We start from the raw sequence: 25,305 nt of genomic DNA on the forward strand, positions 1-25,305 counted from the left end.
ATAAATTATTGGGTTAAATAGCAGGCCAGTATCATTCAATATGACAATATCCTTGGAGATATTCTGAGAGATCTTCACATCAGCACAGATCTCAGACTGAGAGCTAATAATGAGAAAGAGCAGAGCTCAGTCTGATGTAAAATTATTGTAAAGTATGATTCAAAGCTGCTCTGTGTGCCTTCATCCAGGGTAAAATAAATCAAGAAGGCACCTCCACTTATTTCCACTGTCAGTACACTCATAGCAAGCATCAGTGTAAATACTGGGTGAATGTTGAAACTCTGAAGTCTATAAGGTGGGTTCAGAACATACTTTTGAATAGCAATTAAGAAGAACCTACATCCCTTCTGGCTCACTGGCTATGATGAACTCCATTTTATCCTGCATAAATCATTGGGTTGGATAGCAGGCCAATCATTCAGTATGATAAGCCACTGTAGACCTCTGAATCATGACAATGCACAGAATCATCCACAAGCTGCCCCAGCTCTGGAAAGAAGTTTTGTTAGTGCCCTGGCTTTCACAGCAGTGACTCAAAGATTCTTCAATGATTCTGTGTTGAATTGCTGTTCTTCTCAATAAAGAGTTTCATGTCTCAGGTCTGGGAGACTTAGACATGTGCTTGGATGATAGGCAGGATCCAAACCTGAGGGCTCCCCCCTCATCCTCACAGCCACCACCTGCAGCCATCACCTTTTTCCCATCTGACTGAGCTGGCAAAGGTTTTGGGCTTCTGAGGCTGCTCATAGGGCTGCTCCCCATCTCTGCGGGAAGCAGCTGTGAGTATCCCTCCACATCCCATTTCCAGGGCTCAGGGAGCACCTTAAGCACCCTTGGCAATGAGACCCTCTGGAGATGCTTTGGGAGCAGGAGCTCTGCCAGGCCCTGCCCCTCGGCCCCACAGCCCCACCTTGAGGTCCTTGGAGCGCTCGGTGCTGTCCTGCACGGCCCGGCTCTGCTCCAGCGGCGGCCGCAGGTTCGCTGTTATTGCTTTCTCCTGCTTCTCCAGGTCACTGGTGACTTTCTCCAGCCCTGCCAGCAGCTGGCGTCCCCGAACCGATGCAGCATCTGGACAGCAAGAGGAGACCAGATTAAAGCTGGTTATGGGAGCTGGGTGTGGGCTCAGTCCCACTGGTGAGTGCCAAATCCTCGTCCTGCTGCTCTCCCTGAGCCTGGCCTGCTGTGACCACAGCCTGGCTGCTCTGCCCCCCACCCATCCACCGTTGTCCCCAGGACCCTTAGGAGATGGGAACATGCCCATAAGATGCTCCACCACCTCAGTTCAAGCCTTTCTGTGCCCCAGGCTGCCCTCCTGCCCACACCTCCAATGCTGTCTGCCTTCAGCCCCTCATAGCGCTGCTGCAGAACGTTCTTGCAGTTGTTGGTCTTCTCCCTCACGCTCACATACTGCTTGGCAATCCTGCAGAAAGGGACAGCAGGAGGTCATTCAGACCCTCAGCCTCTCCATCACCCGTCACCATCCCAGCTCCAGGAAGGAGCTACAGCTCTGGAGGGGCTGTGGGGCTGCTCTCTCGAGACAGCCATGAGGCAGGTGGGGGAAAAAGCACCCTCACCCCATGTTGGGATAGAGCAGCGTCTTCATTAGAACAGGGGAGAGGCAGCCGGGCAGGAACCTGCCTGCTGAGGGAGGGGTGGGCAGCTCCTCCTGCCACAATGGCCCCCAGAGCAGGGGGAGCCTGGGTGGGACCTTTGGGCAAGCAGGGAAGGGCAGGAATCCTTTGGGAGGAAGCCTGAGGCTCCGAGCAGGCAGAGCTTCACTGTGGGAACCCCTGGGGCACCAGAGCAGGGTGCAGCGCCGGTGGCAGCGCCCGGGGCTGGGCCTGGGGCAGGCAAGGGCCGGAGGGGCAGCGGGACGGTCCCACCCGGGCTGGGGGCACGTACTGCTCTGCCAGGGCGATGGCTTCGGGGTCGGGCGGGGGGATCATGAAGCAGACCCCGGGGGCGCTGATGGTGTCTCCTGCGCTGTCGGCCACTTCCCAGAGGTCGCCGCTGTTGCTGTGCAGGGTGTAGTGGGCTCCGCGGCTGATCTGGCCCTGCGGGACAGAACCGGTCACAGCAGCACGGCCCGAGCCACCGCCCGCAGCACAGCCCCGAGCCCTGCTCCCGGCTCCTCCGTGGGGAGCCTGCCCCTCGCCAGAACCTCCTGTGCCTGCTCCTCCTGCCCCTGCTCCTCCCTGCCCCTCAACACAAACTTGTGTTCCTGCTCCTCCTGCCCCTCTTCACAAACTCCTGCTCCTGCTCCTCCCTGCCCGCAGCCTGCAGGCACCGGGCCGTGCCTCTTGCGACAGCCACGGCAAGCCGTTCCCACTCGGGCAGAGATGAGGAGGCGTTCCCAGGGCTGTGCCCTTGCCTTTCCTTTTCGGAGGAGCAGGCAGCTGAGTTGGCTGGAGCTGCTGGCTCCCATCCCACCCCTGTCGCTGCCGTGGTGGCTGCCGGCTGTGCTGTCCCATCCCTCAGACCGAGCCGGTGGGATGAAGGGATGAGGGGATGAGGGCTGGGAACGGCCGGTGGCGGTGGGACATTCCTTTGGTCAGGAACACGCCGGGACAGCAGCTCGGGGAGCGTGGGAATGTGACAGAGCTGTGCTGTCGCAACATCCCCAGGGGTGTGAGAGCCAGCGAGGCCGCGTTTCCCCCAGATCCCTCCTGCTCCTCCGCTGCAAAACCTGCTTTTCCCACCGGGGCCAGGGCGACCTTTGCCTCGTTCCCCCTGCAGGAGCCACCACCACTGCTTGGGCAAACCTGCTCCGTCCTCCAGTGCTGCTTCCCCTGCCGTGCCCTGAGCAGCGCTGCCCGCCTGGGCTGGGGTGAATGGATGGATGGATCATGGATGGATGGATGGATGGATGAGGGATGGATGGATGATGGATGGATGGATGGATGGATGGATGGATGGATGGATGGATGGATGGATGGATGGATGGATGGATGGACGGATGGATGGTGGATGGATGGATGGATGGATGGATGGATGGATGGATGGATGGATGGATGGATGGGGGATGGATTAATGGACGGATGGACGGATGGGTGTGGTACCTGCTCGCCCTCGTACTCGCACAGCGCCTCCACGGGCACGGGCTGCGGCGGCGGCTGCCGGCGGAACCGCAGGGGCAGCACCTGCTGGCTGCGCTCCTGCAGCGACTTCACCACGGCCTCGTACTTGTCCAGGGCCTTCTCCTGGTCCTGGCATGGGACAATAAAAAGAAACAGTAGGAAAACAGGGGAAGAGCGAACTGCTGGGCTCTCACAGCCAGGGAGGAGCTCATTTCCTCGCAGCCGGGACAGAAACTGCAGCTGCTTCTGTGCTGAAGGCACCTCCTGCAGCCCTGGGTTCCTGTTCAGGTGCTCCTGCACCCTCCTGCCTCCCTCTGCAGCCGGGCTGAGGGCTGGCACCATGCCCAGGGATTGCCAAGCCAGCGGGCAGTGACAGGGTCCCTGTGCCTAGCCCACATGTGGCTGTGCTGGTGCCCCACTGCCAGCTCTGATTCCAGCCCTGTCCCAAGGCTCTCCAGCATCTCCCTGAAGGTGGAGATCCCGAGATGCTGCGTGGGATGGAGCATGCAGGAACAGAGGGGACAGCTCTTGGGAAGGGCTATCAGCTATCCTGGGACACCTGCATCAGCCTGGCCTGCTGCAGCATGCTTGGATTTAGGCTTAGGCTTAGGCTCAGGCTCAGGCCCAGCACAGCCCTTCCCATGTGGGTGATCTCCAGCCCAGCTCAGTGCAGCACATCGAGTTCCACCACCTCCTCTGGCAGCAGTTCTAATTATGCTCCCACCCCTAACGAGTGCTAACTCAATGAGAGAACAAATAAAAACCAGCCCAGTGAGCAATTACGTTGCTAGGGGAGAGGCAATCTCTAGCCAGGGGGGAAGGAAGAGCTGGGGGAAGGCAGCAGCACGGCCCTGCTGCTCCCCACGGAGAGAGCTGGGCCAGGTGCCCACAAAGGCAGGGACATCCCTGTGACAGTGCCAGGGGACAGTGGCTGCTGCTGCTGCCAACCCTGCAGACACTCACATCCAGCTCCCGGAGGAGCGACTCCAGCTGGTATCTGTCCTTGAACTCCGGGCTGAATTTTTGGTCCAGGTCTGTATCCACCTTCTTCAAAAGCTCCTGAGCATCCTTGGCGTCCTTCTGAAACTGCAGAGAGGGAAAGTTTCTTGTGAGAGAGGATCCTGCTGAAACTGGAGCAGACCCTGCATGGTCTTCACACAGCAACCAAGAGCTCCTCTGGGAATCTGAACACTAGCATATGTGGAGAAAGGCCAGGGATCACTATTTCCCTTGCTCAGGAGATCAGACTGAAGGAAACAACAACCAGGGAGGAGCAGCTTATTCATGCTGAGCTTTCCCTGCCCTCACTTTTGTTTCACGGGGACAGCATCACCACGGTGTGTGGTGCCACCACCACCAGCGCCAGCAGCAGGGAGAGCCCAGCCCTTGCTCACACAAACCATGCCCTGGGGCAGCTGTTCTGGCACATCCCCACAATAGGCACTGCCTGGGCTGGGCACCGCAGCTCAGCTTTGGCAGGAGCCTCCTGGGGTGGGGAACACACCCAGGCTGTGGGAGAGGAATCCAGCCCGACCTGCTCCCCTGCAGAGCCTCCCTGGCTGTCGGATGCCATTTATCCAGCAGACATCTGTCTGCCCAGCTCAGCTGGGACACTCAGCCCGTGTGCCCGGCTCCCCGGGGGGCTTTGGCAGCTGGGACTTCCTACATGGACCTGTTCTGCTTCCCAGAGGAGCATGCAAGCTCTCCCCATGCCGTTTGGGGGTGAGGGATCTCTGTTGTCCTGGGCACAGGGAAGCTGACACCCACTGTGGCTCAGGACACTTCTGTGGAGCAGAAGCTTTCTGCAAGTCATGCTTTGGCCAAGCAATCACTTACCTTAGGTGCCTAAGCAATTATGACTTGTGTTCTATCAGTTCAAGGTGCTCTCCTAGCCTTAGTCCTGGGTTTGTAGCACTCCATCTCTTCTACCCAGTTTCCAGAATAACAGGAATTTTTGTATTCTGGGATCTCCTGCAACCCAGCACCCACTCTCCAGGCTCCAGCAAGTCACTGCCCAGGGATGTGGTACCTGGTGGAAGTCCTCCATGAACTTCAGGTGGCTCTCCTCGCAGATGAGCAGGTTCAGGTACTCCTTCCAGTCAGCGTGCACGGCCTCGATGTGAGCCTGCAGCACAGGGACAGGGGACATCAGCGGGACCCCCTGGCAGGGGAGCCTGAACTGCCCTCCAGGAGGTCCCAGTTGCCATCCTGAGGGAGCAGCTCCTTGGCTGCCTCTGGAGCCCCCCAGATGCTCTTGGGGGAGCCCAGGATGGGAACACCCAAGGCTGGGATGATCCCATGGGAACACAGGCTGTGTGCAGGTGGCACATCCTTGTGTCCATCTCCCACCAAACAGGGAAAGGTTCCACCACAGTTTATCCTCTCCAGGTGGGCACAAGGTAACTGCCACAGGAATGAGGAAGACGGGAGGAGCTCCTTAGGCTTATCTTTTCTCCTCCTGTGGTGTTTACACATCTGCAAGTGAAGGAGGCTTTTTCCCCCTTGGCATCCCAGGAACTAAAGTCACGAGTGGTGTTGGCACTGGGTCCCACTCTGGAGAAGGGCTGGGTGAGTCTCCCATGCTCCAGGGTGGCTGAGGAGCTGGGAGCCATCCCTGGTGCTCACCTCGATGGCATTCTTCCCGGGGTGGTTCTGGGCCAGCAGCTGATCCCCATCAGCGTGCAGCTTGTTGATGGCCTCCTCCTTCTCCTCCAGCTTCCGGTGGATGAAGTTCTGGATGGAGAGAGGTGAGATACTGATCCCCATGAAAGGGTGGGAGCCTGGCTGCACTCTGGGGCTGAGCAGCTCCACAAGACAGTGTGCCGTTCTCCCACTGCAGCTTTCACTTTTCCTTCCCTGGCAGATGTTGCTAAAGATGCAACTGCTGCCAAGCCAGCGCTGAGATAAAGAACAGGAGGCTGAGGGAGCTGTCCCTGTCATGGGGACACTTCCCCGTCACGTTATCTTTGGCAGAGCTAAGGATTAACCTCACTGTCCCTGTACTACCACCTGCACATCTCAAAGCCATTTGTGATGGGCTGGGGGAGACTGAGGCACGAGAGGAGGGACATTTCCTGCCCCCATGCAGCTCCTGGCCCCGTGCCCAGCTCCCCTCTGCCCAGGCCAGGCTCAGACCTCGTACTGGCGGCGCCGGCTGGGGTAGTCCAGGTTGTGGTCGCTCCAGTCGTAATGGGTCCTGTCCTTGGCCTGCTGATCCAGCCAGTAGAGCTTGTTGGTGCAGCGCTGCATGTAATCCTGCAGCGAGTGCAGGTCCTGCTGCCGCTGCTGCGAGCCGGCCTGCGGAGGGACACACGGACAGCTCAGCCCAGAACTCTCCCTGTGCCTCCCCCAGGGCCACCCCAACAGAGGAACCCTCCAGGAGTCACCTCCCAGGGCCACCCCAATGAGGGACCCCTCTGGGAGGAGATCCCAGAGCCAACCCAACAGAGGAACCCTCCAGGAGGGGATCCCAGGGCCACCCCAACAGAGAAACCCTCCAGGAGGGGATCCCAGGGCCACCCCAACAGAGGAACCCTCCAGGAGTCACCTGCCAGGGCCACCCCAACCAGGGAACCCTCCAGGAGTCACCTCCCAGGGCCACCCCAATGAAGGACCCCTCTGGGAGGAGATCCCAGAGTCACCCCAACAGAGGAACCCTCCAGGATGGATCCCAGGGCCACCCCAACCAGGGACCCCTCCAGGAGGGGATCCCAGGGCCACCCCAATGAGGGACCCCTCTGGGAGGAGATGCCAGAGCCACCCCAACCAGGGAACCCTCCAGGAGGGGATCCCAGGGTCACCCCAAGGAGGGACCCCTCCAGGAGGGGCTCCTCCCCAGGATCCCAGGGGCTCTTACCAGCAGCTTCTGGTATTTGGCTTGGAAGTCGCTCATGCTTTCCTGGAGGAGGAGCAAGGCCAAGGGTTAGGAGGGGTGGCTGGAGACACTTGGGTGCTCTGATGGGGGCTTGAGGGTGCAGGGGGATGTGGTTTATGGGATTTGCCTCATTGTAAAGCCAGAGCTGGCATGCAATGCTGGGCTCTCAGGCTTGGAGGGGATCTGGGCACCCACCCAAACGTGCTGTAGCCCCCTGGATGGTGGGACAGGGACACCCTCCCCTTCATCCTGGGCTCAGGGCAGCAGGGAAAGAGGCAGGAGAGCTGACCTTGCTTCCTTCCTTGACGATGTGGGGCCCGATGGCCATGACCTCGTTGTGGAAGATGTTGTGCTCTTCTACTTGGCTGTTGACCAGCGGCAGGTCAGTCCCAAAGCCTTTGCTGCTCAGAGCATCCTGGGGTGCACAGGAGTTGGGGTTAGCAATGGGGGAGTGAGGAAAGGCTGCCAAGGCCTAGGAAACTCCTCTTGGAGTTGCCCTGGAGCTGGGCTTGGATGGGCTCCAGTGGCTGCAGTGCAGGGATGCCCCAGGAGAGTGTGGGTGAAATCAGCTGTGCTGGAGGGCAGCCATGGGAAAACCAGTTTGGGGGGTTAAATAAACCCTTCTCTGGCTGGAGGAGTGCAGGGAGTGGGACGAAATGAAAAGTAAAGGCTGTGGCATAGAGCCTAAAGCAGGTGGTGACTGCGGATGCTGAGGCCAGCAGTGGTGCCACCTCGAGCACTGACTCCTGGTGCCACAGCAGCCAGCCTTGTCCCACCACCTCTGCCCCTCCCCTGCCACCCAGCTGTTTGCAGCTCCCACTGTGGAGCTGCCCAGAAGCTTTCCAAGAGCCAGGATCTCCATGGGGAGCTGCAGGAGTCCCTGCCCAGCTGGTGCTGCTGGCCAGGCAGTGGCACTGGTGGCTCCTGTACCTGTTTCTCCTCGATCACTGTTGACCAGTTGACCTGGGGCTCAATGTGCTGCAGGGGGAAGTTGTAGATCTGCTCGTGTTTCACTTTCAGGTTTGCCACACGCTCCTTCAGCTGCCGGATGCTGCAAGAAGGGAAAGGTGAGAGTGGAATCAGGATGTGGGCATGGCTGGCATTGGCATTGCTGGGTGTAGCTGATGCTCTCCAGGTCCCCTGGATGGTGGCTGTGCTTGGCGAGAGCCCAGGGGGGCTGGCAGCAGCTGGGCTGTGCAGTGGGCAGGGAGAGGGCACCCCCTGTGCTCTGCCCTCTGCCAGGGGCTGTGAGCTCAGGGCACTGGGGCAGTGTGGGGCCACCTTGCCAGGCTGCCATCATCTCACACTCCCCGTGCCCAGGATGGTGTGGGTCACACACCCTAACGGGAGCTTGTAGCAGACTCCATAGAATTGGCCAAGGCTCTGTGGAGGGCTGAGATTTGACAGTAGGAACTGCTGAGTTATGATGAGACAGCAAAATAAGCTCCTGCCTTCTACCCCTCACCCCATAGCTTATCTCTGTAACCCCATAGGTCACTTTTCCCTAACCCTTATTATTGGACAAGGTTGGATCCCCCTATACCCTATAAAAAGGGGCTCTTTTAGCCCATTCAGCAGAAGAAGAGCTGTCACTGGAACCTTCACAGACCCCTCAATAAACCATCACTGTGGAACTGCCAGGACCTCTCCTTCTCCTCTCTCTCCTCTGCTTCTGCCCCAAACAAAGGCACCCTAGCAAGCAAGCTTGAGCTGAAATCCCAAGAGAGCTGAGAATCACTAAAGAGCTGAAATCACTGAGCTTGCTTAGGGTAGCCAGTGGCTGTGAGCTGACTGGGCATTCAGCACTCTGTCTCCCAGAGTGACTGAGTTATTGGGATAGGACTGCCTTGCTCAGGGTTAAGCCAAATCTGGGGGCTGGGGGCTTGGGCGGGCTTGGTTCCCCTGCCTTTTCAGGAGCTGGCATGCAGAGCAGCCCGTGGTGACCCCTGCCCTGCATTCAGCCACTATCTCGACAAATTTTGAACGTTTTTCCCACCTAAAATGGTTTCATAGTCTGATAATTATGATACATTTTTTACAAGGAATTTTTAAAATCTTTGTTGGAGTTAAGAAAGTTAAGGACTTAGGTCTTTTTCTTCCCTTATCAATATTGCAATGAAATTGATAAATAAAGACCAACTCTTTAGCTCAGCAGAGCCCCTGGAGAGGCCTCCACTCATCCAAGGGCTCTGGGGACAGTGGCCCATGCGTGTCACTCACTCTTCTGTGATCATGTCCCCCTGGGGGTGCTTCATGTGCCGGGCCACAGCCGCGTCCCCGTCCAGCACGTAGAGCAGCTTGTCAGACTCGGAGAGTTTCTGTGCTGTCAGCTCCTTGTACTGTGCCAGCTGGCACGACTTGATCTTGTGCAGGTCCTGCATGGTGGGGACAGGAGGAAGGGTCACCCCTGGGTGCCAGGAGGTCATCCCAGCCCGCTCTCCCCTGGCACTGGAGAGGAGCAGGAGCTCTGCTGTCTCCCACCCACCTGGGATGGATTTCACTTTCCATCTCCTGTCACAGGATCATGGAATGGTTTGGGTTGGAAGGACCTTAAAGACAATCCAGCTCCAACTTCTTGCCATGGGCAGGGACACCTTGCACTTGACAAGGTCACTCTAATCTCAGCTGCTGGGGAAGGGCTGGGGAGCTGCATCACCTCGGAATGCATCCTTTGGGACCAGGAGGGTGGCTCAGGCCTTTGGGATCAGGAGGATGGCTCAGACCTTTGGGATCAGGAGGGTGGCTCAGGCCTTTGGGATCGGGAGGGTGGCTCAGGCCTTTGGGATCAGGAGGATGGCTCAGGCCTTTGGGATCAGGAGGGTGGCTCAGGCCTTTGGGATCAGGAGGGTGGCTCAGGCCTTTGGGGCCAGGAGGGTGGCTCAGACCTTTGGGATCAGGAGGGTGGCTCAGGCCTTTGGGATTGGGAGGGTGGCTCAGGCCTTTGGGATCAGGAGGGTGGCTCAGGCCTTTGGGATCAGGAGGGTGGCTCAGACCTTTGGGATCAGGAGGGTGGCTCAGGCCTTTGGGATCGGGAGGGTGGCTCAGGCCTTTGGGATCAGGAGGATGGCTCAGGCCTTTGGGACCGGGAGGGTGGCTCAGGCCTTTGGGATTGGGAGGAGGGTGGCTCAGGCCTTTGGGATCAGAGGATGGCTCAGGCCTTTGGGATCAGGAGGGTGGCTCAGGCCTTTGGGATCAGAGGATGGCTCAGGCCTTTGGGATCAGGAGGATGGCTCAGGCCTTTGGGATCAGGAGGGTGGTTCAGGCCTTTGGGATCAGGAGGATGGCTCAGGCCTTTGGGATCAGAGGATGGCTCAGGCCTTTGGGATCAGGAGGATGGCTCAGGCCTTTGGGATCAGAGGATGGCTCAGGCCTTTGGGATCAGAGGATGGCTCAGGCCTTTGGGATCAGGAGGATGGCTCAGGCCTTTGGGATCAGAGGATGGCTCAGGCCTTTGGGATCAGGAGGATGGCTCAGGCCTTTGGGATCAGGAGGGTGGTTCAGGCCTTTGGGATCAGGAGGATGGCTCAGGCCTTTGGGATCAGGAGGGTGGCTCAGGCCTTTGGGATCAGGAGGGTGGCTCAGGCCTTTGGGATCAGGAGGAGGGCTCAGGCCTTTGGGATCAGAGGATGGCTCAGGCCTTTGGGATCAGGAGGGTGGTTCAGGCCTCCTCATCCCCAGCTCCCTGCTGGATGCACACCCCACTCTGCACAGTCCTGCTCCCCAGGTTAAGAGGGAATTTTGGGGGGCCCTGTTGCCTGGAACACCCTCCCACCCTCTTCCCACGAGCGGAGGACCCCGATAACCCTTGAATGACCCTTGCAGATCATCACAATCCAGGTGCCAGTGAGGGCTGGGGTAGGGGGCAGAGGGGCTCAGGGAGGAGCTGTGGCTGCGGGACCGTGCCCTGCTTACATTCTGCATTCGGGAGTCGGTCTCCACGATGTTTTTCTCCACCTGGTCAGCATTTTTCTGCAGGCGCTCGATGAGCTCGGTCAGCTCTTTGCTGGAGATGCTGGGGACAGAAGGGGGGCTCAGGTCACCCCTCGGGGGCGGGCACAGCTGCCGGGGGTGACCCGGGGGTGGCCGGGGGCCAGCCGGGCCTGCCAGGCTCTGCAGCTGTGTGTGACTCACTGCTGCCTTCCAGCCCTGTCCAAAACACCGAGCCAGGGGGCCGGGAGGGGGCGGCTGGAAAGGGGAGCGGGGCCTGAGCCTCCCTCGGCCTCAGAGCAGGGACAGAATTACAGAATATCCTCAGCTGGAAGGGGCTCACGAGGAGCATCAGCCCCTGGCCCTGCACTGACACTCCAACAGTCCCACCCTGTGTCTGAGAAAGGGGGCTCCAGTGTGGAAATAGAGGAGCTGGAGCAGCAGGGAGGGCCCATGCCCACAGTCAGGTGCCCCTTGGAGGGTGTTGGCCACGGGCAGCCCCTGCTGCAGCCCTGCTCTGCCCCTCTGGGCTCAGAGTTTCCCTCTCTGTTCACACTTTAACCCCACACAGGGCATGGGATCACACACATTGCATCTCCTGCACTGGTTTTGCTGCCAGGGTGACACTGGCCAGGCTGGCAGGGTGCAGGGCCAGCCCAAATTCCCATCCCACTGCAGGGACAGCGGGGCTGGAGCAGAGCAGAACACCCTGTGACGCAGGCTCTGCATTGCTGGGCTTATTTTAAACATTTCATCCCGTGTCTGTCACTGTGGCTGCAGGGAGAGGCTGCACATGCCAGGAGCCTGTGCCAGGCACTGCCCAGCTCACCCAGCCCTGACCAGGGGCAGGGGCAGGGTGTGCCCCCCGAACCCCTGCAGCCAGAGGGGGCTGAGGCTGCTGGCAAGGCTGGGGTGCCCCAGCTGTGCTGCTTTGCCATCTGGGCTGGCTCAGTGCAGCACCAACCATCTTCATGTGAGCCTTAATGAGCTCGTTACGTGGTGGCAGAAGGAATCTTTATGTGGCACTTGGAAGTGTCAACTGCTGCTGGAGAGGATGAGCGGGGCTGGCTGGAGGAGCAGCAGCACCCCAGCAGTGCTGGCTCATGGCACAGAGAGTTCCTGCATCCCCAGGCAGAACCATGGAATTGTAGAGGTTGGAAAACCCTCCAAGCACATCGAGTCCAACCATTCCCCCAGCACTGCCAAGGCCACCACTGACCTGTGTCCCCAAGTGCCACATCCACACAGCTTGTAAATCCCTCCAGGAACAGTGAGCCTGGGCAGCTGTGCCCGTGCCTGGCCATTCCATGAAGGAATATTCCCAATATCCAACCTAAACCTCCCATGGCACAACTTGGGGCTGTTTCCCCTTGTTCTGCTCCCTGGGAGCAGAGCCCGACCCCCCTGGCTGTCCCCTCCTGTCAGGAGCTGTGCAGAGCCACAAGGTCCCCCCTGAGCCTCCTTTGCTCCAGGCTGAGCCCCTTCCCAGCTCCCCCAGCCCCTCCTGGTGCTCCTGACCCTTCCCTGGATCCCCTCCAGCCCCTCAGTGTTGGGAGGGCTCAGAACTGCCCCAGGACTGGGGCTGCAGCTCCCCCAGGACTCTGGTGCTGAATTTCAGGACCTGTTCCTGCCTGCCCCATGTTCTGTCGCTTCAGTGCAGCAGAACAAACCCAAACCCCAGCTCTGGGCTTGTTCCTCCCTACCTCAAACCTGCCCCAGGCTGCAGGAGCCTTGTGGCATCCAGAAAAGTTCACACTTCCCTGGGAAGTTCTGCTATGGGCATGGTTTACACTGATTTTTTTCTTTTTATAGAAGCTGCATCATCAGGATGGTACTCGGAGGTTTGTGCCCGTCCCTGTGCCTGCTGCCTGCCTGGCACCTCCTGCACCAGCAGCAATGAGCCCAGAGGGCATTCCTGGCAGAGGAGACAAGGAAGGGGTCACTGGGAGCTGTATTGCAATAATTCCAAGGGTGATTCTCATTCTGTGTTCAATAATCACAGCTGGAGGGTGCACAGGGAGATGGGATGTGGGTGCTGGCTCCTGCTCCAGTGGTAGAAGCAGCTCCTCAAAATCCACTTTGGGGTTTCTTCCAACCTTCACCATCCCACAGAAAGCAGGGCAGGAGTCAGGTGGGATCAGTGGTTTGGAGTGGGTGCCTGAAGTGTGCTGCACGTGTTTGGGTCTCTTTGGGTGATGGTTGCTCAGAGCTGGCAGCTCCTGCACCCTGGCAGAGCCTGAGGCCACCAAGGAGCCTTCCTCACCCTCACCCTGCACTGGAGCCACCTGAGCTGGGGGGGTGAGAGGGGTTCATCATCCAAGCTTGGGATGCTCTCTGTGAGGGCTGGGCTGGCACTGAGCTGGGCACTCCTGGGCTGGCACTGAGCTGGGCACAGCTGGCAGCTCCTGCTGGCTCCTCTCCCTGGGCCCTGCCTTGGGCTCAGGGACCCCAGCAAGTCCAAGGATGGATCTTCAGGGCTGCAGCATGGATGTGAAAACCATCCTAAAACCCAGGAGAAGTCTGAGCTTTTTCTAGTTCTACCTCTGACTGAAACCTCTGAACTGTAGGCAGGAAATAAACCCAAGGCAGGGAATTTTGCATGTATGGCTGTGGCTCAGGCTGACCTGGAGAGCTGAGCCTGGAGCCTTGGCCCAGCCTTGTGCTCACTTTGCATCACAAAACTGATCTCAGGTGCTGGAAGCAGTGAGGGTAACACCCAGCCCTGAGCCTCCCCTCGCTGCCCAGCTGGGGTGGGGTGAGGATGAGCCCCTGCTCCCCTTCCCTCTGCTCCTCTCTCAGCCTGGAGCCACAAACCCTCCTCATCCCTGTGCCCTGCCAGCCCCTTCCCAAGCTGGGGGTGCTGCCCCTGGACCCCCTCCTGCCCTCAGTGACTGCCAGGGCTGGGGCAGAGTCACCCTCAGCCCCTGGCACTGGGGACAGTGATGGTGACAGTGACATCCCTTCTCCATCAGGGCAGGATGGAGCAGGGGAGGGCAGAGAAGGGAGGTGATGGTGATCCAGAACCTGCAATTTCTGGGTGAGCAGGGCCAGGAAATGCAGCCTTGCTCAGAGCAGGCAAGGACATGCTGGGAGTGCTGTGGGCATGGCTGGGCTCTCCTGGCACCCCAGAGGAGCTGTTTGCCCTCTGCTGCTCTGTGGTTTGTGTGAAAGTCACAGCTGAGGCTCTGGGACAGGGAACTCTCATAAACACTCCCATGGGAGCTGCAGCTCAAACTGCAGCTTTGGGGAGCTGCTGCTCTGCTCCCCATCCTGCCCTGAGCTCAACTCTGCTCCCCATCCTGCCCTGAGCTCAGCTGTGCACCCCCAGCCACTGCAGGGATAACAAGTGGGCAGGAATAAACAGAAATAAGAGAGAATGGGAACCCCTCATGGGAGATCTCTCTTATTTGTGTATTTATTTCTCCACACTTGTCACTTTGGTGCCACTTCATCAACCAGCTTGGACATCGCTGATGTGAGAACATCAGGCCTGTTAATTACCCATCAGGCCTGTTAATTGCCATCAGGCCTGTTAATTACCCATTGTCCCTGCCACAGCTGGGGCTGTGTGGATAAACCAGAGGAGGAGCACAGCCCCTGCATCCAGCTGGATGTCAAACAGGGAAAGCTGAAGCCGGGCTGGACTCTCCATGCCAGGGGATGGAGGAGTTTGGCTTCATCTGCTGCAAGGGGGAAGATGCTGGAGTGCCAGGACCCAGGGAATGGCTCCCAGTGCCAGAGGGCAGGGCTGGATGGGATATTGGGAATTGTTCCCTGTGAGGGTGGGCAGGCCCTGGCACAGGGTGCCCAGAGCAGCTGTGGCTGCCCCTGGATCCCTGGCAGTGCCCAAGGCCAGGCTGGGCAGGGCTGGGAGCAGCCTGGGACAGTGGGAGGTGTCCCTGCCATGGCAGGGGGTGGGATGAGATGAGTTTGAAGCTCCCTTACAACCCCAACCCACTCCATGATTCTGTGCAGGAGAAGCACAAATGGATGGGCAAAGCAGTGAGGGAGCCTTGGCTGCCCCAGGAAAAGTGGGTGGATGGGACTGGGAGGATGGGGCTCCTTTGGGAAGCTGCAGGAAGAGCCATGGATGCATCCAGGGAAGACAAAGGGATGCCAGGGCCCAAAAGCAGCCTGGGGGGATGGCTGGAGCATGGAGCAGAGCAGGACTTGGCCAGAGCCCAGCTGGGATGGGCAGCACACACGAGACTGAGCAGAGCCAGGAGTGAAGTGCCCAGGGCACGGCCCCTGTGGGGCTGCAGCACAGGGGGAATGCAGAGAGCTCTGCTGGAATAGATAAGGCTTTGTTTGAGAGATGAAAAAAAAAATAAATAAAAGCCTGGAAAAACTGGCTTTGCCATTTCTGGAGAACTTTAACATTCTCTGGTCAGGGAGGAAAAAATGATCTCTCATGGAAAGCTGTGCTCAGCACAAGAGTTGATTTTTGTCAGTGCCATTGCCTGGCTGGGGTGAGGGACCCCAGATCATTCCCATGGGGAATGGGAGCTGGTTTTGGGGTTTCTTCCAGCTGGGGAACAGGAGGAAGCAGCTTCATCCATGTACCACAATTCTGCCCTCAGGACCTTGCTTTCAGAGGGGTTCAGGTGTTTCTGAAGGCTTAGGGGGGATTTTTAGGATTCAGGTTTTTCTTTCTTCTGTTTTCTTACAGTTTTGGTGATTTTTCTTAATATTTTAGTTGAGATATTTTTACAAAGAGGTGTTCTCAACAGACAAATATGATTATAATTATTGTAATGTGAAAACTTTGCTGCTAAAAACTGGACTTTTCCTCTATTCATTTTTCTTTTCCTCTTCTCATTAGGTTGCACCCTCAGTGGTAAGAGCAGGTTTTGGAGCAAACCTCCCTGAGATCAGTTTCTCCAGGATGTGCAAAGGCCTTGTGCTTGCTGGCAGGTGGTAGAAAATCCCTTTGATTTCTCAAGTTTCCTTTTTCCAAACAAGGAGTTTTTTTTCCTTAATCCCTCCAAGGGAGATGTTCAGACACTCCTGAGTTTTGGCAGCTCCAGCTCATCCTGGGAAGGCTCCTGCTGGGAATTTGCCCCATGAGCCTGATCCCTGCTGGGAGGGTGATGGGAAGGGATCCCCTGCTCAGGGATGCTGCTCTGCTGTCAGGAACCCTTCCCATCCCTTCTCCTGGTGGGATGGCTTGGCAGGGCATGGGGAGCTGGGTGAGGATGGCTCTGATCCCACCCCTGGCATGGACAATGAGCACAGCAGGCAGTGCCCACCCTCTGCTGCTCCCAATTCCCTCCCATTCAATGTCCATGCACAGAAATTTCACAGAAAGCTCTCCCAGGTCAGCCCTGCTGCTGGAGGAATTAAACTGAATGAATCCTCCAGAAGGCCACAGAGCTCTAAATGTCCTTAAAGCTCCTCCAGCCTGCATGCAATTCTCTCCTGCTGCTTTTAATGACCCTGGAGTGAGGCTGTGGCACAAGGGCTGGGCTCTGGCTGCGGTGATTCAGGTTTGGGAGAGATTGGGATCTGGCTGAAAACTCAGAGCAGGCTCTGTCAGGCTGCCCACGGCAGGGTGAGGCTGGACAGCAGGGCTGCCGTGCTCAGCCCAGCCAGTTCCAGGGGTATTTATCTTCCCTGCGAGCAATGGTGATATTTCTGTAATCTGCATGGAAATGAGGGCAGGAACGGGGCGGGCAAAGGGAGCTGGCTCCGCCCTCAGCCTGAGCAGCTCCTGACTCACCTGCTGACTCCAGCCCTTCCCAACAGCCTCTGGAAATGGGGCCAGCCCTGCAGGCAGAGCTGTCCCAGTGCCTGCACCCCCTCACCTGGCCACTGACACTGCTGAGGGTCCCCAGGGCTGGGAGTGCTCCCACCCCGAGGATGAACAACCTTCCTGCTGGCAGGAGAGAGTTTCAGCAGCAGCTGGGAAGGCTGAGCTGGTTTTTATCATAAAATGATCAAATTGTTTAAATTAGATGGGCAGGGACAGCTTTCACTATCCCAGGGTGCTCCAAGCTCCATCCAGCACCTCCCTCACTGCCTCCTACCTGCCAAGCCTGGACTACCAAAGAAGAAGAAGGAGCCAACCTCTCCTGTGTTCTAAGCATGGCAAGGGTTTGAGGAACGTGGTGTGGAAGGAGGCTGGTGATTTTCCCCACACTGTGGCTCTGTTCAAGGCTTTGCCTTCCCTCCCAGGGACACACATCCATGTAACAACACTGGGCACAGCTGAATTCCCAGGGCCTTCCCGTGCTCAGGGATGAGAGCAGAGTGAAGCAAGCAAGTCCATGAGACAAAAGAGATGAGAAGACAGAAGAGATGTCACCATCATCCCCCAGGATCCCCAGCCAAGGCAGGAGATGGCCAGGGCTGGGTGGGGATGGCTCCTGAGCCTGGAGGCCAGGCAGATCACAGAGCTGCAGCAGATATTCCTGAGGAGAGACCTGGACCCTGGTGCTGCTGGATCTTGAGGGCCACTTTGGGGGTGGGACAGGGCGGCTGTCACATCCAGAGTTGTTCATGGGGAGGGTGCAGCTCCTGGTGCCAGTGCTGTTCATGGAGATGTTCCCATCCTGGGCTTTGTCCCGAGGCTGAGGAAGCCACCAAGGCTCCCGGGGCTGGCAGGACACGCTCGGTGCCCCCCTCTCTCTCTCTCTCTCTCTCTCTCTCGCCAAACCGGTGCCGGTTCTCGCCCCGTCCCTCGGTGCTTTGAAGGCTCCGTGCCGGGCACCGCGCCCTGCCCAGGGCGCAGCCCCGCCGATCCGGCCGCGCTCCCGCCGTGTCGAAATCGCGGTCCCCGCTGCCGGCGGGGGCGGGAGGCTGATCTGGGGAGTGTTGCTCTGTTTTCCTGGCAGCAGAGCGGGGCGGGAGCCGCCTGGCAGTGCCTGGAGCAGGGGACGGGGCAGCAGCTCCTCGCTGCTTCTTCGCAATCCTCCTGCAGCGAGTTGTTCAACCGGTCGGGCGCCGGCTTCCCCATCTTGATGGTGGGGCTGTTTCCACACGGTGGGAGTGTTCCCTGGATTCACAGATGTTTGTAAACTCCGAGGCAGGAATTAACAAATTGGGGCTAATAAGCACAGCTCTCCCCGAGGTGTGCACGGACAGCCGGGGCGCAGGAAGGGAGGGAGGCTGGCCCCGGGCACAGCCCTGCGCGGCTTCCTCAGCCACCACCAGCCAGAAAAACAGAGGTTCCAGCCTGGCCCGCAGCCTGCCGAGGTGCTCTGGCACCTGCCCAGGGCCGCTGGGCTGCAGGCAGGGAGGAGGAGGAGGAGGAAAGCAGCTTCCTTCCTTCCTGCGCTGATCCATCCCCGGCGGATGGAGAGGGCTCGGGGTACCCGGGGCTGGAGCGCAGCGAGGGGACCCGGGCACAGCCCCACGGTGGGGCACAGTGCAGTCTGTCCCCTCCTGCTCCACAGCCTCCTGACAATGCTGTGACACCGCAGCTCTGTCTCCCCCTGCTCCCGGGGTCCCGAGCTGCCATCCCATCCCATCCCATCCCATCCCATCCCATCCCATCCCATCCCATCCCATCCCATCCCATCCCATCCCATCCCATCCCATCCCATCCCTGCTGGGGGGTTTCTCACTTTCGAGCCGCCCGCTGATCCCCCGAAGCTCAGAAATGCTCAGAAGGATGGGCATTGGCACCATCCTCACCCGGGGGAGTAGCGGTCGCCAGGGAGGTGCGGAGCCTCCAGGGCTCGGTGCCAGCCCCGTGTGCCAGGATGGGCAGCACAGCGTGCCCAGGGAGCCTGGGCGGCCCTGCCGAGCCGGCCGGGGGAGCCTTCCCGGGGCTGGAGCTCAGCAGTGCCCGGTGCCCGGGCAGCAGCGGGCACGGAACCCCTGCCACGGGCACAGCCCCGCTCCCGGGGCAGGGGGCAGCCGGGGATCCCCTGCTCGGGAAATGCCGGCGCCTGCTGGGCTGACCGGCCCCTCCTGGGTGCTCAGAGGCCCCTCAGCCCCAAGCGCTCCCCAGCTCCCTTCCCAAAGGAGATTTTTGGAAGGGGGCGGCTGCTCGGGCTCCACCAGCCGGGACTGGTGCCGATGGAGAGGGATGGGAGGGGATGAATGGACACGGGCTGGGATCTTGAATCCTTGAATCACTCAGAATCCTGGAGCATTCCACATGCTCCAGAGCCCCTGTAGCTACTCTGGGAAACACAGGGCACGTTTCTGATTAATCGCAACGTCCACCTCTGTGGAAACGCAGGAAGGGGCTGGGGACTGTCCAACATCCAGCCCAGAGAGGCCGAGCCTTCCTGCGGAGGGATTTTTACACCTTTTCCCTTTTATCAGTGACCTTTCACAGGGCGCATTCAACACCCTGGTTTTCTTTCTTTCTTTTTTTTTTTTTTCTTTTTCTTTTAGCCAACCAGTACAAGCGAAACGCGTCCCCACCCCGCCAGAGAGAGCCGAGGAAACGACGATGGACCGAATCCTCGGTCCGGAGGGAACAGGGGCCAAGGTGGACAACAACCAGACTATTTTCCCCTAAGATCTGACGCAGCACACACCTGGCAAGGGAAGGAACCTGCTCGCCGGAGCTGCTGCCGTGGGAGGGGAGCTGGGAGAGACAATCCCTGTGCCCACAGCCGGGGCAGGAGACGGACCCAGCTCGGGGAGGAGCTGGCACCGCACGGGGGGGCAAACACCGCAGCTCGCACTCGGCTCTCAGGGCTCCACCAGCGCCCAGAGCGTGCCCGCACCTCACCTCGAGGCTGTGGGAACACTTCAGGGTTCCTCTCCTCGGGGTTGCCCACACCTCGGTGGTGCCCACACCTCGGTGGTGCCCACACCTCGGTGGTGCCCACACCTCCGGGGGCACTCTCTCCTGGGGAGGTGCCGACACTTGGGGGTTCCACACCTCGGGGGTTCTCACACTCGAGGGTTCCCACACCGGGGGGATTCCCGCACCTGAGGGGGTTCCCACTCCTCGGGGGGCTCTCTCTCCTCGGGGGGCTCAGCTCCGCCGAGCGGGGGGGATGCTGCGGGACGGGATCCCCGCGATCCCCTCTGCCCGTCCTGCGAGGAGCGGGGCTGCCCGGGCCCGGGTCACTCACCTCTTCTTCTGCACGGAGGGGCTGTATTTGCCTTTGTTGCGTTTCCTGAAGAGCGAGTGCATCGCGTCCCCGCACGGCGCCCGCCGCGCTCCTCCTGCCCGTCCCCGCCGCCGCCCGCAGCCTCTGCGCCGCCACCGGGCCGGGCCCCGCCGGGAGGCGGGACGGGGCAGCACCGCCTCTGCCTCCTGCGGCTCCTCCTGCCTCCTCCTGCCCCTCCTGCTCCTCCCGCCGTGCCCCTCCCAGCCCGCAGCATCCTCCCCTGGCTTTGGGGGCGCCCCTGGGAGGGTCCCGGCAGGGTTGAGACCCCCCCAGATGTGCCGGGCCAGGCACGGGCCCGGGATGGGCACAGGGGGCAGTCAAGGGGAGCTGCGGCTCCTCCCGGGAGGTTTCTGTGTTTGGGGACGAGCGGTGCTGGGAGCGTCCCTGCTCCTTCAGGGACATCGGCACTGCCGGGACAGCGCTGGTCTTTTCACACTGAGGGGATGGAAGGGGTCCAGAACAGAGCTGGGAAGGGGCTGGAGCACCAGGAGGGGCTGAGGGAGCTGGGAAGGATCTCAGCCTGGAGAAAAGGAGGCTCAGGGGGGACCTTGTGGCTCTGCACAGCTCCTGACAGGAGGGGACAGCAGGGAACAGGGACAGGACAAGGGGGAAACAGCCTCAAATTGTGCCAGGAACGTTCAGATTGGATACTGGGAAATCTTCCCTGAAAGGGTGGCCAGGCCCTGGCCCTGCTGTCGGGGCTGTGGTGGGGTCCCCATCCCTGGGGGGATTCAAAGCCCTCTGGATGTGGCACTTGGGGACAGGGTCAGTGGCAAATACGATGGTGCTGGGGGAGTTGGACTTGATGATCTGACAGATCTGCTCCGACCTCGAGGTCTCCATAAGGCACGGAGCTGCCTCCCCCAGGCCCCCGCAGCCTAAGAGGTTTTGCTCACACATGCCCACAGCAGTCAGCAATTAGGACCAGCTCTGGCCTTTTTATCCCGGGATTTTGTGCCCATGCGGGATTAAAGCCCTGATTGTAGCTTCCCCACCAGCCCCAAATCCTCTGTTCTGGGGGCAAGTCAGTGCACGCTGTGACCTATTGATCCCGATCCCTGCGTGTGCCGGATCCGGGGCGCCCTTAAAGAGCTCCGAGCGCTGCGGGCCCGGCACTCCCGGCCGGGGGAGCGGGGAGGCGGCGGGGCCGGCAGCCACAGCGCAGGCAAGTGCGGCTTCGCGTCCCTGTGTGTCCGTCTGTGCGTCCGTCTGTCTGTCCGTGTTGCTCTGTGTGTGTTTGTGGCAGGCCCCTCCATGCCATTCTGCCGTGGTTTGTGCTCCTGGCTCATTGAGGAAGTGAGAGCTGTTCCCGGGCTCTGGCACTGCTGCCTGGCTCTGCCATCCCCTGAGCTGTGAGGAACGCACAGCCCGAGCCCCACAGAGCCCTGAGCCCCCCGGGCCGGGCTGTCACCCCACGCACAGCAGCTCTTGGTGTGCCCCATCCAGCCAAGCTCCTCAGAGCCCTTGGCCACTGGGGATGGGTTTAAAACCCTCCCGGGGCCCAGGGTGGTGCTGGAGGTGGATCAGCTGGGGCTGGGGGCGGCAGGGTCCTGCTGGCACGGAGCCCAGCGCTGTCACTCGGTGCTGGGTGTGCTGGTGTGAGGCTGGAGCAGCCCCCGAGAGCCAGAGCTGGGGCTGGGCCTCACCCTGGCCTGGCTGGGGCCGTCTCTGGGCTGTTCCTGCTGCCAGTGATGGCACCAGCTCCATCTGAACCATCACTGGGGTGTGAATTGCTCTCCATGGTGCCCAGCTTCTGTTCTTATTTCTAAATAGATCATGAGGATCCCCCGGGCAGGAACTGTTCATGTGATCCCCAGAGCCCCTTATCCCCTGGCATCCCTGGCACTGCCTGGAGCCTGGCACCCTCAGTGCCTGCCATGGCCTCAGTGCCAGCTTCCTGCCCGTGCTGAGGAGCACACGGTGTTCCCCTGGGTTTTGGGAGGAGGGTTTTGCCGGTGCTGAGGTTCTTTTGGAGGCTGTGAGCATCCCTGCCCTCCCTGCAGCCCCACAGAGAGGAGCTGAGGGGAGAAACCCAGCCCGGCTGCTTTCGCTTCACTGTGTGAAATCCTGCACATCCTTACTCGGCTCTGGAAACACTTTCTGCTTTTTGTGCTTTGGGATCCCCCCCTCAATCTCTAGCAGCATGTTCTGGATGCTCAAAGGACTGATTGCTCTTCTTAAAGCTCCCAGAGCCATCCCAGAGCCCCCCTTCTTGACCCTGTGGGAAGGTGAGCAGAGGTTTAGGGATGAACGGCCTCTGCCTACCAGGGGGTTTGCTTTCCATCTCCTCCTGTGCCAGTTCTGCAGCCTTAATCCTCCTAATCTCCCCACATCTCTGGCGTGGCTCATTTTTGTGTGCAAATGCCCTTGAGAGCAGCAAAATTGCAGCTGCTGGGTGAAACACCAGGCGGAGAGAAACCCCGGTGCAGTGGAAAACTCTGTCTTATGTAAACTGCCCAGGCACTCTGCCTTTGCCTTGGCTTGGGATCAGAGGCACTGCACACCCTCTGTGCACAGGGTGCTTTTGGGGACCTGGGGGCCTGTGCTTTGGGGGTGCTGGCAGCTCTTCTCCAGCTCTGGTGCCTGCCCAGAGCACAGCACAGCCCGTGCTGGAGTTCCCTCCTCGGCTGGGCTCTGCCAGGGTTGGTTTTGCAGCGTTTATTTTGCAAATGAGCCTCTGGGTGGCTTTGCTGCTGCAGCTGCTCCCTGCTGTGCCCTGTGCCTTCCCCTCTGCTGCTGCTGGTGTCCAGGTGTCCAGGTGTCCAGATGTCTACATATCCAGATATCCAGGTGTCCAGGTGTCCAGCTAGCCAGGTGTCCAGATGTCTACATATCCAGGTGTCCAGCTAGCCAGATGTCCAGGTGTCCAGGTGTCCAGCCCAGGTGCCACCGGCTCCTTGGAGCCACCTGAGCCTGGGGAAGTGGGGCTGTCCTGCCAGCCTGGCCCCTGCCATGCCCCACGAGCTGCCCCAGGTGTGGCTGGTGGGAGGATGCCCAGCCCCAGGGTGCTGCACCCACCCAGATGAGTTCCCTTGGCTCCTTCCCAGCCCTGAAACACCCACGGAGCTCCTTCCATGGGGCTGAGCCCCTGGACAGAGGCAGCAATGTGGCAATATTGACTTAACCTGGGGAAGAATCTCCTGAGCTGCTGCCGCTGCTGCGGGAGGGGAGCGGGAGGGGAGCACGTTTTATGCAACGAGATGACATTTTGCTGGCAAGCCCTGCTCTGGCATCCCACACCCTGCTCCACCCTGTGCCAGCCCCAGCACCCGGCCCAGGCCGACCCTGCTGCCCAGGGCACAGGATGGGCACCAGCCTGGGGGTCTCACTCCCTGCTCAGTGTCCCAATCCCTGCTCAGGGTCTCACTCCCTGCTCAGGGTCTCACTCCCTGCTCAGGGTCTCACTCCCTGCTGAGTGTCCCAATCCCTGCTGAGTGTCCCAATCCCTGCTGAGTGTCCCAATCCCTGCTCAGGGTCTCACTCCCTGCTGACACCTGAGCCACGTCCTTGGCCACCCCCCTGTGCCCACCATCCCGCCCCACTCAGCCCATTGTAATTTGGGATGGCACCAGGACTGGGTGGGTGATGCCAGCATTAGGGTGGTGCCATCCCCTTCCCCATGGCCCCAAAGGCACCGTGGCACTGTCCCCAGGGTTCTGGGGACCCATCAGAGCAGAGGAGGCAGGCATGGAGATGATCAGCCCTGGCAATGTTCCTCAATGAGGAATTTCCAGATTTCACTTCTGATGGAGGGGAGGGGGGGTTGAGGCAAAACAACTTGGAAATCTCTTCCAAAAGCTCGATGGAACACAAACAGCAGTAGATGAGCCAAAATCTCATTTATTCTCTGGGTGGGGAGTTTGTGACAGCCCCAGGAGGGCCCAGCTGAGCTGCCGGCCCCCACGGCAGGGATTGGGGTGGGGAGGGAGTTCCTCTCGCCGGGCAGGAAAGCAGGGCACTGAAACACTGAAACACCTCCGTGCTTCCTCCTGGCGGCTCCCACGTGCGCAGGAATGCGGCCGTGCCCGTTCCTGGCTGCTCCCGAGCCGGCCGAAACCTCCCCCAGCTCCGTTTGGGGCTGTTTGCTCTGAAATCAGCGTCCAGCACGGCTGCTCCGGCCCCAGCCCCAGCCCCAGCCCCTGCCGGCCTCGAGGGCTTTGGGTGGCTCTGGTGGGACCTGGTGGCTCAAAGGAGCGGGCTCAGGGCTCCTCAAAGGGTGAGGAAGAAATAGAATAAAACAAGTGCATCGCTGCCGATGCTGAAGGATGGGAGAGCTCCTGTCGCAGCAGGGAAGTGCTGCCCTTTTTCTGCTCCGCTTTTTCTGCTGCACTTTTTCTGCTGCACTTGCTGCTTTGAGCCCAAGTGCCATCAAGGGACTCAATACTGAGCAAACACCAAGCGAAAGCGGGCGCAGGCAGCCAAGCAAAACAAAGGCTGAGAGAGGCCGGTGCTCTGACTCATTTGGCATGGAAATGCAGCACGGAATAAATTAAGTTTGGCTCTTCCTCCTCCTCCTCCCGGCACAGAGGTACAGAGCGGGAGGGCTGCATTGTCACCGTGCTGGGTGGCTTTGGGTGCACTGGGGAGGCACAGGGACATCTGCACCAAACTGGGGGAAAAGGGGAGAGGGGGACACAGCCACCCTGGCAGGCGCCTGTCCTGTGTCCCCAGCCGTGAGTTTGGAGTGGCACTGAGCTGTGCACAGCTGGGCTGGATGGTGAGGGCAGAATGTGCATCCAGCAGCAGCTTCTCTGGGTCCTTATTCTCCTGTCTCATGAAGGGATGGGGTCCCAGACCCCCAGTGGGGACACACAGGTGTCATCATCATCATCATCATCATTGAATCATTGTGCAGTGATTTGGGTTGGAAGGGACTTAGAGCTCATCCAGTCCCCCTGTGCCAAGGCGGGGACACCTTCCACTAGACCAGGTTGCTCCAAGACCCATCCAACCTGGCCCTGAACATTTCCAGGGGCATCCAGAGCTCCTCTGTGTCCCCTGTGCCCCTCGGTGGCACGGTGCTGCAGCCCTGAGCCCTGATCCTGGCTGGGACCACTCTGCCACAGAGCCCCAGAACACATCGAGAGGCAGAATAAAGGTCAGGGCTTCACTGCAGCCTTTGGCCTGTGATGTAAAGAGTGGGAATTTCCGGGGTGTAATGTTTGCATCTCTATAAATATGCAGTGGAGCGCACCCAGGGGCAGCTGCCTGCGATGGGCGAGGGCGATAATGAACGCCCCGCTTCCTCCAGCGCGGGGAGAAGGGCAGGGCAGGGCCGCTGATTCACGGCCCCGGGGATGCTGTGACCCCCAGGGCTGCGGGGACAGGGGACACATCCCTGGGGAGCCGC

The 25,305-nt window shown here is 59.8% G+C and overlaps 1 protein-coding gene across 1 annotated transcript in view; it reads right to left on the reverse strand.

The window, feature by feature from the left end:
* Positions 1–20,027, reverse strand: part of PPL (periplakin) — a 29,854-nt gene extending 9,827 nt beyond the window's left edge. The window contains exons 1-14 of the mRNA XM_063171313.1: positions 19,917–20,027; positions 10,864–10,963; positions 9,172–9,326; positions 7,882–8,002; positions 7,241–7,366; positions 6,934–6,975; positions 6,213–6,374; positions 5,703–5,810; positions 5,107–5,202; positions 4,041–4,163; positions 3,060–3,206; positions 1,903–2,054; positions 1,323–1,420; positions 911–1,068 (exon numbers count right to left, since the gene is read on the reverse strand). Coding sequence (XP_063027383.1) covers positions 911–1,068; positions 1,323–1,420; positions 1,903–2,054; positions 3,060–3,206; positions 4,041–4,163; positions 5,107–5,202; positions 5,703–5,810; positions 6,213–6,374; positions 6,934–6,975; positions 7,241–7,366; positions 7,882–8,002; positions 9,172–9,326; positions 10,864–10,963; positions 19,917–19,978 — 1,650 coding nt within the window. The 5' untranslated portion in view covers positions 19,979–20,027. The remainder of the gene's footprint in view (positions 1–910; positions 1,069–1,322; positions 1,421–1,902; positions 2,055–3,059; positions 3,207–4,040; positions 4,164–5,106; positions 5,203–5,702; positions 5,811–6,212; positions 6,375–6,933; positions 6,976–7,240; positions 7,367–7,881; positions 8,003–9,171; positions 9,327–10,863; positions 10,964–19,916) is intronic.
* Between the last annotated feature and the right edge of the window lie 5,278 nt (positions 20,028–25,305).

The sequence above is a fragment of the Melospiza melodia genome, chromosome 18 (genome assembly GCF_035770615.1).
Source record: "Melospiza melodia melodia isolate bMelMel2 chromosome 18, bMelMel2.pri, whole genome shotgun sequence".
Taxonomy (NCBI): domain Eukaryota; kingdom Metazoa; phylum Chordata; class Aves; order Passeriformes; family Passerellidae; genus Melospiza; species Melospiza melodia.